The sequence below is a fragment of the Poecilia mexicana genome, unplaced genomic scaffold (genome assembly GCF_051168715.1).
Source record: "Poecilia mexicana isolate PSO_F unplaced genomic scaffold, ASM5116871v1 scaffold_9, whole genome shotgun sequence".
Taxonomy (NCBI): domain Eukaryota; kingdom Metazoa; phylum Chordata; class Actinopteri; order Cyprinodontiformes; family Poeciliidae; genus Poecilia; species Poecilia mexicana.
This window is the reverse complement of record NW_028263378.1, coordinates 1788014-1803094: the sequence shown is the minus strand read 5'-3', so window position 1 is coordinate 1803094 and position 15081 is coordinate 1788014. Positions and strand designations below refer to the sequence as shown.

Here is a 15081-nt window from a genome sequence, read left to right as displayed (position 1 = left end):
TGATGTTTCTCTGTCTTTATGAAACCTCAGAACCAGACATAAAAAAATCAACCAAACTTCTGTTTTGTTAATATTTTATTAAAATCACCTACAAAATTATTACAAAAGAAAAACAATGTTTGCAACATGAAACTCAGAGGAATAAAACATAACTGAACACCTGGATTTGAACACATTAAATTAAATGTTGACCATAATTAATTAAATGTCTTCAATCAGGTGAAGCCAGTAAACGTATAAACAGCTTTATATTAGAGAAGTTAATGACGCCGACAGGAGAAAACCTGGAGTCTGATCATGTTTCCGTTTCTGTGCAGATGTAAATGTGAAATAAATAAACTGTGACCATGCCGGTGTTGGTGGGTGTTATGAGTAGAAGGTGAGGACACTCTGGTGGTTTCCTCGGACCAGCAGCAGAGGAGGAAGGTCTTTGGACAGCGTTTCCAGCCAGCACATGTAGAGGGCGCTAGACACGGTGCCCTTCCTGGCCAACGGCATGCTTCTGCTCATACACACACACACACACACACACACACACACACACACACACACACACAAAATCATTAGAGCCATTTAATATTAAAACATCCCAAAAATATCTTAACTTTGAAATCACAGGAGTATATTTATCAAAAACTTCTAAAAAATACAGTTCAGGAAGCCACAATATTACTCGTTTTAATGCTGATCTATGATGTGATAAAGCCGAAAGCATTGTAGCATAACTAGCAGTGGTGGGCAGACTTCAGCTAATGTGCTAGTAGCAAAGCTAACTTTTCATTTAGCGCTTCAGCATTTTTGATAACTTAGAAAACATGTAGCGCACTTTGCTTCCCCTAAACATTTTTACAGATAAAATAATTTGCTGTTTTGTAAACTTTAGCTAATGAGCTAATGGACTAAATTTGTTTTTCCAGAGAAATTCCAAGGCGCTAATTTACTTGACTGTATTATAAGCTTTTGAATGAAGGTTAAAGTGAATTTGAGCTAATGTTTCATTTAACGCTTCAGCATATTTGCTAACTTTAAAAAACATTTACTTAGTTATACTTCTTAAAAGTTTCGCTAATAGTGGAGCAAATTTTTCATTTAGCTTTAGTTTCTATTAAATTAGCTTTTCATAAGAAACTGTAAAGCACTAATTTATTGGCTGTTTTGTAAGCTTTAATAATATTCCACTGATGTGCTAATAGCTGACCTAATGTATCTTTGAGCATTTTAGCATTTTAGCTAAGTTTAAAAATGTCAACATTAAATTGGTGCTCACAGGCTGTTGCTCACGTTCAGATATAATTTGAATTAAAGTTAGCACTTTAGCATTAGCAGAGCTAATGTTTATGATTGGTGCTCTAGGGTTAGCGCAGCTAACTTTGAGCTGATGTCAGGTTTAATGTAACAAGGGGAATAAATCGGTTCGTTTCTCTCAAAGGAAGCTGAAGCAGTTCTTACACCACGATTAGCTTGGCGCTGCTGGAGTGTTCCTTCAGCAGCTCGTTCAGTCGGATCTGACGGTTGGTCTGGAGGAGAAATCATAAATTCATCTTTGTTTCAGTAATGAGTTCAGGTTTTCATCAGGGTCGGTGAGTGAGAAGAGAGAACCTTGGCTTTGTAGAGCTCCAGCTCGTTGTCGGTGATCCTCCAGGGCTCCTGGGCCTTCAGCCTCTCTGCGGCCTCCTGCTCCATGTCGTCCTCCTTCAGCCGGTACGGCTCGATCAGCTCCTTAAAGCTCAGCTTACTGTCACAGCAAAAACACTGTTGGAAATATCTCTAGATTATGTCTTTACAACACAGTTAGCTGCAAAGACTGAGCTACATTTGGTGTCAAAATGTAAAAGTTTCGCTGAGATTTATTAGTTTTTAATTAATATGGAACAGGCTGGGACTGCATAGTTTCCTCTCCAGGTGATTCAGATTTAATATTTTCTATTACTGAGCTCTTGGTTTCATAGCAGTTTTACCAGCTGAGTTTCCATTGAATCAGAGACTAAACCTCGTCAGGTTTAGCTAACCCGGAGGAGAGGCAGCAGGCGTTTGGGTCTTACTTGTGTTTTTTGGGTTTCACGTTGATGTCTCCGAGGACGTTGATGTCAGAGAAGTCGATCCTGAACCTGCTGAGCAGCGTGGCCATCCTGCAGAGACGAAGCAGCAGATTGGAGCAATCGGGACAGAAAACGGCTGGACAGAAAACGTGAGACGGAGACTCACGCTCGGCGGTCGTGGTCGATCCGGTTGATCTTTCCACCGATGAAGACCCGGATCCTGCAGTCGCCCCATTTGCTCCTGTTGGTCAGCAGGTAGGGGATCAGCAGAGTCAGACCTGCAGGAAAACACAAAAAGCAGGTTTGTTTTCACTTTAGCAGGATTTCCTCTGTTGTTCTCTGGTTTCTGGTAGTAAAAGGACTAAAGAAACATCTGAACAGTTCAGTGCAGTGAAAATGGAAAACAGAACCTGACAGTGTTACACTGGTTCTGTCTGAATGTGGGTTCATAAGTTTGGTGGAATAATTTTTAAAATCTGACCTCCGTCGTCAAACAGCCACCAGACGTCGATGGTTCCCTTCCCCTGTTTCTTCTTGAACATCTGGCTGCTCTCCAGCAGACGCTGGTCAGTCAGACTCAGAGGACTTTTGGTCTCTGTAGCTGCAGAGTAAAACATTTAACATCTAAATGTGATGAGCAGTGATTAGAAGCGGCAGGTCAGGTTTTCCTCTACCTCTGATGATGAGCGGGCTGCTCTGGTTGCTGTGGGTTTTGGATGGACAGGAATCCGAGTCCGAGTCTTTGGCCGGACCAACGGAAATCAGAACATCTTTGCTTTCCTTTGGCGGTTTCTCACTGGGTGACAGCAGCTCATCTACAGATTAAAACATCTTTGTTTCTGACATTTCCTAAAACTTAGAACTGCATTAGAATGAATTTCAGAAGATGCTGAAAACTGACATATTTACAGTAAAAACTTGGAGGTACCTTGTCCTGGAATGTGAGAGATGTCCAGTCCATCCATCAGCCTGAGGATCACCACCCCAAACTGCAGGTCAAACGCATCACTGCAACGTTTAACAACGAAACTTTGTGTCACTAAAGATTCATGGCATGTAGAGAAGATGATGAAATCAGCAGATCTGGAACAGAGACTGAAATATTCAGGGCAGAGAGTTCAGAAACGACGCGCTAACATATGACGCTTATAGATGGCTACCATTTTTCTTTGCTGTACAAGATGCAGGTGTCCAGATTAGCTTGCTAGATGCTAACCCATCAAAGGCTGATGTTAGCATATGCAAGATTAATGTTTACTTATAAAGAGAAGATACTTTATTGATCTCCTGTAGGAGAAATTTGTCTAGGAAGCATGCTATCCAAGGCTAACACTAGCTTATCATGCTAATGGACAGCAGGCTATCCAAGGCCAACACTAGTTTATCATGCTAATGGAAGCAGGCTATCCAAGGCCAACACTAGCTTATCATGCTAATGGACAGCATGCTATCCAAGGCTAGCACTAGCTTATCATGCTAACGGACAGCAGGTTATCCAAGGCTAACACTAGCTTATCATGCTAATGGAAGCAGGCTATCCAAGGCTAGCACTAGCTTATCATGCTAATGGACAGCATGCTATCCAAGGCTAACACTAGCTTATCATGCTAATGGACAGCATGCTATCCAAGGCTAGCACTAGCTTATCATGCTAATGGAAGCAGGCTATCCAAGACTAACACTAGCTTATCATGCTAATGGACAGCAGGTTATCCAAGGCTAACACTAGCTTATCATGCTAATGGAAGCAGGCTATCCAAGGCTAGCACTAGCTTATCATGCTAATGGACAGCATGCTATCCAAGGCTAACACTAGCTTATCATGCTAATGGACAGCATGCTATCCAAGGCTAGCACTAGCTTATCATGCTAATGGAAGCAGGCTATCCAAGACTAACACTAGCTTATCATGCTAATGGACAGCATAAGAAGTAGGTAATGTAGCAGATGACCAGCCTAGAAAAGCTAGTTAGCCTCTCCAAAGCTAATGCTAGCCAGTATTCTTCTGATTTGCTGGTTCTGGTTGATCATTAATCAGATCAATATCTGTCTTTGGAATCGCTGTAGCTTCCTGCAACAAGGACGTTTCCACCGCTGGGTGCCCACTAGTCTTAGTCTTGGCACTAAAATCGCACCATACAAAGGAAGTCAGTGGATTCAGGTAAATTCTGTTTTCAGGGAACCTTGGTGAGACCCAGAACTTTCTGGAGGAACCGTGTTTCCTGTCCGGATCTCAATTGGATCAGGACAATGAATGGACGGATATTTTTGATGTTCTTAAAACTACAACAGATAAATTGTTAAATTTTGGCCCTCACTGTATTGTGTTGATGTAATTCTCCACGTCTCTCATGTTTCCGTCGCTCCAGTTGTTTTTGAAACCCATGACCAGCGTGTTGGGCTTCAGACGACCCAAACCAACCGCCTGCAGCAAAGAAGTCATCATGGAGAATCTTTTCATTTGGATTTAACAAGTTTTAATCCACATATCAGATCTGAGATCGGTCTTTGTACCTGCAGGAGTAACTGCGCCCCGTGCCTCAGGTTGTCTGCAAAAACCGGAGAATAAAAAGCCTTGATCCGTTTTTTAATCAGCCAGCGTCGACACCGAACGTAGTCCTGGGACAGATCCTTGAAGTTTGGCCGCCGGGAAACCTGGAGGAAGAGACGGAGACACGGTTGGAGAAACTGTTGCATGAAACATTCCTGCAGGGCGCTGAGTGCAGTTCGCACCGTCCTGACGTGACCGCAGACCATGAGGCTGACGTTCTTGGTGAACGAATGAACCAACTGCAGCAGCGCCGGCCGGGAGTTTGGGTAACCGGCCAGAACCAAACACTGCGGCCTGAAAACGGAAACAAAGAGAACGCATCAAGGAAAAAACAGACAAGCTTTTGGTGAGAATCTTTAAAGTTTCTGAAGAAGACCTGAAGTTTTTGACGTGGTCCTCGACACTGGACAGGTTGAGGCAGTGGGTCAGAGCCTGGTTGTAGATCAGAGCCTGAGTGGACGAACCCCAGTTCACATCTACAGGGTTAAAACACAGGCAGAAACCAGAAAACAAAGGTCAAATATCAGTGATGAATTAAATTTAAAAAAGTAGATGCAGGGTTAAAACAGCTGATTTCAGCCTGGATTTAGACGCCAACCAGCAGGAAAACCAGCAGGCTACTGCAGTAGCTGCTGTTCAACCCAAAGAGGGCAGCACTGAGACACTTCTGCTATTATAAGATTGCATTTTAATGATTTGATGACGTATTATATTTAATGTAGCTATTTCATGGTACATTCATTTAATTTAATAATGTATTTGTTCATTTAAATTAGTCAGTTTTGGCCCTCCATACACATCCAGACCTCTGGCTTCTTTGGGACGGATGGATAAATGTGAGTTAAACTAAAATATAAAATATATGGAATTTTACATCTTTTAAAAACAAATCCATGACGTTTCATTCAGTTAACCTCTAAAATGACTGGTATGTTGAGATTTTATATTATTTGGGGGTTATTATGACATTTTTAGTGTAGAAAAAACACTAGAAGCATTTTACAGGTTTTTGTGTATTTTTTCATTGATGTTTCCGCTGATGGTGAATATTCAAGTTCTTCTTCTGTGGTTTTGCCTCCGTCTCGTTCCCACCTGGTTTCTTGTATCCGACGTAGATGTAGAGGGCGAGGATGATGAGCAGCGTGACGAGGGCGGCCCACCAGTTGATCACAAACATCACGACGCAGCACAGGACGGCCCCCGCCAGGGAAACCCACATGTTGTAGTACTTAAAGCTAGGGCGCCACCCTGTGGACAAACAGGAAATCAGCACGCCAGAGTGATTTCTGCAGGAATAAAGTTTGATTTTATGGATTTAACCTGGAGAGCTGGCCAGGGAGGCGTGGAAGACGGAGAAGTTGATGAGCGCATAAGAGGCCAGGAAGAAGTTGGAGATGATGGGAGCGATGATGTTCAGCTCGGCTGGTCGGACAAGAAAACCTTCATTAGCTCTGTGTTTAGATATTTATTCTGTTTTTATCTGAGGCTGAAGCTCTGCTGCCCACCGATGAGGATGAAGGCGAGGCCGATGCAGAAGGTCAGGACGTATCCGCGCAGAGGCTCGTTGTTTTTACCGTAACCCTTCGCAAAAATCCCCAGACCAGGATAGATGTTGTCCTTACAGAGAGCCTGCAGAGCCAGCAGCTGCTGTTAGAAAATACAACTGGGCCTCCGAGTCTTACTCACTTTATTCATTTATTTAAGAAAATGAAAAGAAAAACTGGAAATGAGGATGACAAAACGCTTTTTGCACCTGACTTGCTCCATTTTTATGCTTTAATTCTCATAAAACGATCAAATAAAAGACTATTTCTATTTCCATTCATTAAACAATGAATGAAAACAGAAAAATGTAGTAAAATTATAATTTTTTTAAACAGCTTAAACAAAAATTGCAAGAAAGTAAAACAGGATTAAATAAAATTAGATGGAACAAAATTATAATAAACAAATAAAAATAAAAAATGTAAATAAAATATTAAATTAAACACAATGAAAACCTGTATTAATTTCTAATAAAACAATAAAATAAGATAAAATATAGGTATTAAAAAGGGTTAAAAAATACAAAAACTCAAATTGTGGATACAATAAAAAAGTTATCATCTGACCTGGAAGACTTTGGGTGCGCTGACCAGTGAAGCTAAAGCTGAAGACAAAGTAGCTGAAAAAATCCCTGCAGTGATCAGCGGACCAAAGTACGACACCAGACTCATCACCTGGACACACACACACATACACACACACACGTTTTCATTTAAAATACACTCTGGACACCCGGTTGAATGGCTGCTATGTTCTCACACATAAAAACATTTATTATTTATCCAGAATTTCTCTTTTTCATTGATCAGACCTGAGAGCTGCTTCATAAACAGAAATAGAGGCTATAGAGGCTGAGAGCCTCCTGATGGCTGGGATCAGAGCCGGCCCAAGACATAAGCAAGTTAAACATCCGGGCCACCAGAGGGCTCCAAAGAGCACCAGCTAACATAATAAAAAATATATATTGAAAATAACATTGAATAGTACAAACTAAATGCTATTAAACAAGAATGTCTATATTGTTTTTATAGCCGGTACACAAATAATAAATTAATCACATGTAATATGTAAAACTTGTTATCAGCTGATGTTACTTACAAATAACTAAAATAAAAAAGCACATTTAATATTCTGCATCTCAAAATCTTTTTCTTTCCATTTGCTATTCGGTTAAATTTAAATGCCATATTAAAAGACATGATAACACTGACATGATGTAAGTTAATTACACATGATGCTAATTGTGGTAGCGATGTTAAACATGCAGAGTAGCGTAGAAATGATAAAGCTGTTGTTATGGGGGGCCCAGAATGAAAATCTGCTTTGGGCCCCAAAAAGGCCTTGGCCGGCCCTGGCTGGGCTGTAACAGATACTCCAGAGTGTGTTTTAGTTCAGAGTCCTGTGGTCACATTAGCAGCAGCGTGGTGTGTTGGAGCGCGCTCAGTGAGATCAGTGTCAGCGGGTTGGAAGTGAGCGCAGGCGGCGGCCATAATGCGCTCATTCAGGTCCGACCAGCACGAATCTTGTGACCCAGAACAACAGATGCCATTATCTCTGTACGGCTCTCTGTGTAATGCTCAGAACCGCTCTGTTTCTAACACACACACACACACACACACACACACACACACACACACACACACACACACACACACACACACACACAGTCTGAGGGCATCTACTCTCCCTCAGCATCACTCCAACACCTTCTAACCAGATTAAGTTATGACAGTTTTCTGCAGCAGCAGAAACAATGATGGCGTCCTGCTGTTGGTGCGGCGGCGGCGTGTGGACGGCCGTGACGTGTTTTGGACTCTGGGAAGTGGGACAGCGTTGTGTCCTGTCACGGCATCGCCAGCAGCCAGAGAGCGATGGGCCTCCAGGGAAAACAATGACGGTGGGTGTGTTGATGCACGTCACTCTCTGTCCGCTCCCTGGCCTTTATGTAACACACATTCCCAAGCTTCTCTGCATCTTTCCTCAAATACTAAATATCTTAGCCGCTCTTCAAAACAGGAAAGACACAAGAACATGTTAGGAGGTGGTCCTCATAAAACACAGCAAGATTAGTGACCTATATCTGCTCAGATCATCAACTTCTCAGTAAGCTAAATATTTAGTTCCCAGCACTTAATAAGCTAGCTAATTTTTAATTTGAAGTTGGATGATGAAAATTTGACTTTGAAAATTAATTAATTTTTGTTGTCATGACAAAATAAATAACCCAAAATATTGCTGTAAATTTTTGAGTGTATAACAGCTTTAAACACACAACAGGATCATAAAGAGAAAAAAAATTCAACAGAAACAATTTAAATTTAGATGTGTAATACTTTTACCCGGATTACCATTAACTGTGACTTTTCATTCTTATTGTATTATTGGTGTCAGATTAAGAGACTTTATAACACTAGTCTGACGCTCTAATAAGACAGATGTGGTGCCCAGATTTTATTACATAATCTACAATAAGTTCGTATTCTGTCTTTAGCGCATTCAATTGTATTAATCAGTCACGCAGTTTGTTAAAAAAAAAAAAAAAGCGCAATTAATCGCTTTTTATCCCCAGCCGGAACCTTTGCATTCATGCGTTTCTGGTGCGACCTTAAATCTGACGCACAAGCTACATCCACAAACAAACGATGACAGCCGACAAAGCAGCTTCCCTCGGCGCACTGGGGGTTAATTTCTGCTTCTAAAACCGACGTGACGGGGCGCTGGAACAGGCTGCTGTTGTTAAAGTTATGCTAAAAGGAGTTAGCCTATTAGCAAAGCTATTCAAACCTAAAGTAGCATCTCAATGCTAAACATGTAGCAGCAACACAGACGCTAATGTCACCATCCACAGTCCTGACTGCGATGAGGTAATTACACCCATTAACCTGGTTAAATTGGAGGCATCGTCTGGCCTCAGGTGTTTGTACCTGGAAGTCGTTCATCAGGCCGTACTGACAGCCTCCTTCCTTGCAGATGGAGAAGTCGTAGCCCAGCGTACAGGCGGCGTCTGTGCAGTTCACCGTGTCGCTCACCGTGTCGTTGTGGTCGCCAGTCGCATCTCTAACAATACAGGAACCTGAGAGAAACAACAGCAACTTCACTGATGGAGCAAAAACAACAACCACATTTCATCTGAATTTAGCTTTGATTTTAAACCAAAAGAGTCTTAAAAATAATCCAACACAAAATATACAAATAATAAATTGTCCCAGAAGTTGTTGCAATAAATGATATTGTTGTTTTGAGACCATTTTCATGTAATATATTAATGGTGGAATAATAATACAAGAATACCCTCTAAAACTCTAATAAGGACACTCCGCAATGCCAAAATAAAATAATCAGATGCAATAAATAAAATAGAAATAATAACTTCACACATTCTAAACCATAAATAATATGGATTATATGTTTTCTAAGCAAAATTACATTTCACAAAATATTAATCAAATCGGAGCTCATTTTAATTTAGCATTCAATTAATTGCCTAATTGCTTATTGCAGTGGGCTTAAATATAGTTATTTTCAGTTTAGCTGAACATTAGATCTATTGTAGCTAAAATAAAATAATGTATATTTAACTGAACCTGCAGAAACGGCCACAGCCACGTAGGTGAGGCCTGTGACGAGGATGGCCAGCAGGGTTCCTATAGGGATCGCAGACTGAGGATCCTAACGGCAGAGAAATGAAAATATTCACTTTTAATTAGATTATTTTATGAAAACAAAACCAGAAAACATTAAAAACAAGTCGATTCATCTTTTTTTGGGGTCCCAACACAGAGCCCTGAGGAACACCAGATATTTTAAAATGGGTATCTGACAGAAATTTAAATAAATTCTATATTTTATGTGGTAAAAACGCACAGCGAGGTCACCAGAGATGTTGGCTCCTGCTAGGATCCCAGTGGCAGCAGGGAAGAAAATCGCAAACACGGAGAAAAACGTCTCTTCTTCTCTAAAATCTGGACCGAAGTTCTCAAAGAGGATGGCAGCTGAGAAACAGGAGAGTTAAAAAAGAGTAAAATAAAACCTGGAGTAACGACTGAAGAGGACGGTTGGCATGTAGGATGTAAACTTACTGTGGTAACCAAAGAATCCTTTGGGCTCTTTGTTGTCCACCGGGATGAACGTGCCGAGGAAGTAGTTAGCGATAGCCGCTAGCAGGATTACCAAGAGGACAATCTGAGCCTGATGGATCAGAGAACAAAAGGAGTAAAGGTTCATTTGAAACTTTTCTTGATCCAGTTACAGAACTGCATGAAAAGGAAGCAGAAACATAAAATCTTACCAAGTATTTTTGGTTTTGTTTCTAGTACAAATATCTACATTTAAGACTAAAGTAATTTTTCAGCAAAATTACTGAGCTTCTTTTATGAGCTTGTTTTAACTCAATAATTCATTAATTTTGATTAAAAAGTTCTAGTTCCACTGAGATTATTTCATTTATGACAAAGTACTTTCCCCATGTTATAAATGAAATAATGTGCTAATGGAACGAGAACTTTTTCTTCAAAATTAAGGAATTAATGACTCAAAATAAGTGATATGGATGGATGGATGGATGGATGGATGGATGGATGAGTGGGTGGGAGGGTGGATGGATGGATGGATGGATGGGGATGGATGGATGGATGGATGGATGGATGGATGGACAGATGGATGGATGGATGGATGGATGGATGGATGGATGGATGGATGGATGGGGATGGACGGATGGACGGATGGATGGATAATGGATGGATGGATGGATGGATGGACGGATGGATGGAAACTTTGTCTAATAAGTTTTGTCTTATTAGAAGTGTAATAAGATATTTGCACTAGAATCTGGAGCTAAGACTTAATAAGTTTATAATGTGTTTACCCAAAAGAAAAAACTAAAACTTTATTTAACTCACAAACAAAATGTTAGCATAGATTCCTAAAGGAAAGAACTTTATAAAACAGGAGAACTTCTTTCAAGATGCTCCATGAACTGACTACTGGATACATTACTGTGAAAAAAATCCCCCATGTTCTTTTGGTGAATCTGTAAAAACTAAGAACTTTGGTTGATAATTTTTAATGAACCAAATTTATAATTTCCTGTTTTTTCAGCGTTTCCTTACCTTGGCTTCCCACTCCATCCCAGCTACAGAGATTCCCAGCAGCAGGATGACGGTCAGCGTCCCGACGATGCGAATGTCGTTCAGCTCATCAGTCATCAGAGCGTCGACATCCTGCAGGGAAATGTTTCAGTTTAGGCCTAATCTTCATCAGACAGACGGGTTTAAAATATTTTATAAATCTCTTACACTGAGCATCTCAACGACCGTCTCAGCAAAACCCACGACGTACATGGCCACCGCCACGGCGTTGGCGAAGGCAAAGATGAGACCGATGGAGCCTCCGAACTCTGGACCCAGACTTCTGGAGATCAGGTAGTACGCTCCACCTCAGATAGTCATTAATACGTACATGTGACAAATACTGATGCACAACAACTCTTAACTTAAATCTTATTATTTTTATTAGTGATTATAGTAACAATTTTCTCAATATTTTGTCTGATAATATTGAATCTTCTGCTAATATTATGACTTTATTCTGTCTGGCCCTGATACTCTGTCATGCAAATATTATCTATTTTAGTCCTAAAGTCAGAAAGAAACAGATTTTAGATGTGGTTAGAACTGAATCTTTCCGTCTGAAGTTTTTTTCCTCCTGCTGGTCGGTTCCTCACCTCCGCGTACGAAGCCGTTGGTTGCGATGGCGGAGGTCGACAGGCCGGTGATGGTGGTGACCAGAGTGGCCATGAGGATGATGGCGATGGTGAGTCCTGTTTCACAAAAACACATAAACCGTTAAAAACCTGAACAAAAAAAACTCCTTCACTTCACGTCCAACAAGGTTTTGATCAGATCTGAGAATAAAAACCAAACAGGAACAACTTTAACTCCAACGTTTGTCTGGATGGGAGATTTCCACCCACCGATTCCAGCCTGACCAACGATCCAGGACATCCTGATGAAGAGCATCACTCCCCAGATGTTCAGCATGCAGCGCACCTGGAACAGGTTTCTACAGGTTAACAACACCTGGCTGCAAACACTCAGTTTATCTGAGACTCCAGCTGTCATCACCGACCAGGACGCCCTTCACCCAGCCGAACTTCACCGCTCCGCCCTTCGCCTCCTTCGCCATCAACGCCGCCGCCTCCTCTGCTGCTGACGGCTCCTCGCCGTTGACCAGGCCGTCCTCGAACGGCTCCTGAAGGGAGAAGGAATGACAAAAAGAAGGAATGTCAGGAAAAATATCCAGGTAAATCAAGAAAGTAGGTCAGAGTTTCAACATTTGTTTTCTAAATTCTTCAGCACTTCTTTGGTAGGATGATGTATCAGGGCCATTGTTGATTAAAAACAAAAAAGAGTAGTACATTTCAACCAAAAAACTCAGAAATTTTTAGATTAACCTCAGAAAATTTCTAAAACAAAAGTAAATTTATGAGGAACCATTTATTGATGTCTGAGATGTTTAAAGAGTGAAAAAACGATTAAAGTTTATAGAACAGAATCTAGACCAGAGTTTCCTGCTCGTTTGGCTCTGTTGACTCTATGTTTGCAGCATGGGCGGTTCTAGTTGGGGGCCATCAGGGGCCAGTGTCCCTGTAGAACGGGGGATAATAAAGGCGTCGAGTTTGTTTTAATAAAGATTGGAGTCTAAATTGACAGAGCAAGTAAACTAAAACTACAGCTGAAAAACCACAAAGAAAAGAGGTTTAATTGCTTTTGACTGTCAGTCGTGTTTTTATGCTTTGATGCTTTTAAAACTAAACAGATTGGCTGTAAATGCTGATGATTGTAAATGGTGCTGTCTATCTAAACATATCTATCCCAACAGAAATGAGCCTTATTATTAAAGTCTTGACTAGAACAAACTCTGCACCTTTATTTCCCCCCAGTATCAACAGCAGCATTTCAAATGTCAGCATGGTGAAGAACCTGATGGTTGTTAGGCTAAATGAGGCTCCGTGTTTATCAGGCCTTCAAATCTCCAAAACTCACTGATGGAAAACTGATGAAAAAAAGAAGAAAAGAACCCCTCTCTGTCACAAACAGAAACATGGAGTTCGCTGAACTCTGATGGGACGTTTTTTAGCCGTTTGTTAGATAAAATGAGGTTTTTATCTACAACCATTCCCACTGAGTCTGGTGTGAAACAAAGGAAGAAGGGTGGAGGACCTGTGATGCTGTGGGCCAGTTGTTCCTCCAAAGACCCTCGTTAGTTGGTGCCATGATCAAGTAATGGAAAAAAACATCTGTTAGCTTCTGCCAGAGATCTTAAAAAAGAGTCGTTATCGGTTCATTCAGCCAGAAAAACCTTAGAATCAGCAGGGAAATGCCACAGACTCAGGTTTTATTCTCTCCTCATCAATAATTTATCAGATCAAAACTAATGTTTTACAGTTTTACACGTTTTACAGTTCATTAGACTTTCTGGCAAATAAAGTCAAAAGTACGGAAGAGGATAAGGGACACTGAACAAAAAGTTACTTTTAGAATTCTGAGAAAAACGTCTAAAAAATTAAAACATTAAAAATCTGAATTCTGAGATTCGCTCTAATGTTCCTCCAACTAAAATGACTTTGAACTGATTATTGTTACTTTATCGAGTTCGTCGTGCAGCTCCGACAGCGACGGTCTGGTGAGTTTCTCCCCGAACGGCGCCGCGGTCTGCCGGTAGAACTCGATGTTCGGCACCGCGTCGATGGTGTTGTGTCCGAAGGTCCGCATGTAGTAGGTGTTGGAGTGGGAGTCTGAGATGTGGGTCTGCCCGGTGCCCGTGGAGTGGAGGCTCACGGAGTCGCTCTTTGCCGTGTCCGGCTCGTGGAAGACATCCGGCGGGGGCCCGATGTCCGCGGCGGGGCCCAGACCCGGGTCCATGAAGCCCACCACCTTGAAGCGGCCCTTGGACTCCTCTGGAGCGGGGGCCTGGGCCGGGGCCGCGGCGGAGGAGCCCTCCGTCACCACATCCACCTGGAAGCGGCTCTGCGCGGAGCCGCCGGCCCTCAGCGACGGTTTCCTTTCCGACATGATTCAAACGATAACAGAGGAAAAGTTTTACTGCTCCGAACCGGACCGTCACTTCACAGACATATCGTCCTACTAGCTGAGTGGAAACAGAAATCCGATATGAAACGAATCTAGAAACAATATTTTCTCTCCTGCTGAGCTCCGGATGGATGCGCCAGGACGCACAGCGGAGATGCGCAGTCCGTGCGTAAAGGACACCGAACCCTGCAGCAACTCTGCGTTTTTCTCCCTCACATGATGAATCAAGCGCTTTATTGAGATGAGTGCGTCTCCTCCTCCCTCTGCGCTGCAGGGGAGCTGAAGAGGAGGGGGATGAAGGCCATTACACACGGAGCGCATCAGAACATCAAATCAAAACAAACTTACATAACTGAAGGAAAAAAAAAGTTAAAGTTAACTTTAATTAAAAACATATTTATACTTTTAGCCTTTGAAACCAGCAGGAAATGAGAATATTTCCGATATTCTGCAGGTTTGGTGCGCAGCCCCGTTTCAGACAAAGCCATTTGTTATCGGTGACACACTGAGACATTCACACAGATCCGCGCGGGATTAGCATACAGAGAACAACAGCCGCTTTCTGCGCCAAACACTGAACAACAAACCCAGCAGGCACAAACCTGCGCACAGCTTCTGATTCTGCAGCTAAATCACTTCATTTACAGTCATTTTATCACTGAGCGGAACGAATATAACACGTTTTATCATGATTATTATCCTGAAACAGTTAAAGTTTCTGCTGCACAGTTTTAATTCTGCTCATGCTCAGTTTGTGATTTTTAAGTGTTTCTGTTGAGAGTTCAGAGGGAAACACCTGCTGATCAAATACTGCGGAAAGAGTCACATGTCAAACAGCGACATCTGCTGGTTCAAA

The 15081-nt window shown here is 41.8% G+C and overlaps 1 protein-coding gene and 1 long non-coding RNA gene across 2 annotated transcripts; one reads left to right on the top strand and one right to left on the bottom strand.

Moving 5' to 3' along the window:
- Positions 1 to 57: 57 nt before the first annotated feature.
- Positions 58 to 14877, bottom strand: slc12a2l (solute carrier family 12 member 2-like). The gene is made up of 26 exons (XM_014989108.2): positions 13779 to 14877; positions 12262 to 12384; positions 12107 to 12182; positions 11858 to 11953; positions 11430 to 11569; positions 11244 to 11354; positions 10215 to 10323; positions 10000 to 10127; positions 9720 to 9804; positions 9060 to 9208; positions 6702 to 6809; positions 6096 to 6219; positions 5911 to 6012; positions 5683 to 5838; positions 4967 to 5066; positions 4773 to 4884; positions 4554 to 4694; positions 4358 to 4464; positions 2968 to 3047; positions 2714 to 2854; positions 2521 to 2640; positions 2206 to 2317; positions 2043 to 2129; positions 1600 to 1735; positions 1450 to 1517; positions 58 to 502 (listed from the first exon to the last, which is right to left on the bottom strand). Exons 1-26 carry the CDS (start codon positions 14205 to 14207, stop codon positions 367 to 369), a joined length of 3276 nt encoding a protein of 1091 aa, XP_014844594.2. The 5' UTR covers positions 14208 to 14877; the 3' UTR covers positions 58 to 366.
- Positions 7500 to 9530, top strand: LOC148157574 (uncharacterized). Its single transcript, XR_015764228.1, has 2 exons — positions 7500 to 8999; positions 9106 to 9530. It is a non-coding gene; the product is annotated as an uncharacterized LOC148157574 (long non-coding RNA).
- Positions 14878 to 15081: the final 204 nt, after the last annotated feature.

Excerpts from the sequence above, each read along its gene's own strand:
- slc12a2l (XM_014989108.2), bottom strand. The coding sequence starts at position 14,207 with ATGTCGGAAAGGAAACCGTCGCTGAGGGCCGGCGGCTCCGCGCAGAGC. Across the intron at positions 12,385-13,778 it reads TGCACGACGAACTCGATAAA|GAGCCGTTCGAGGACGGCCT; the intron begins GTAACAATAATC and ends TTCTCCCTTCAG. Across the intron at positions 10,324-11,243 it reads GGATGGAGTGGGAAGCCAAG|GCTCAGATTGTCCTCTTGGT; the intron begins GTAAGGAAACGC and ends CTGATCCATCAG.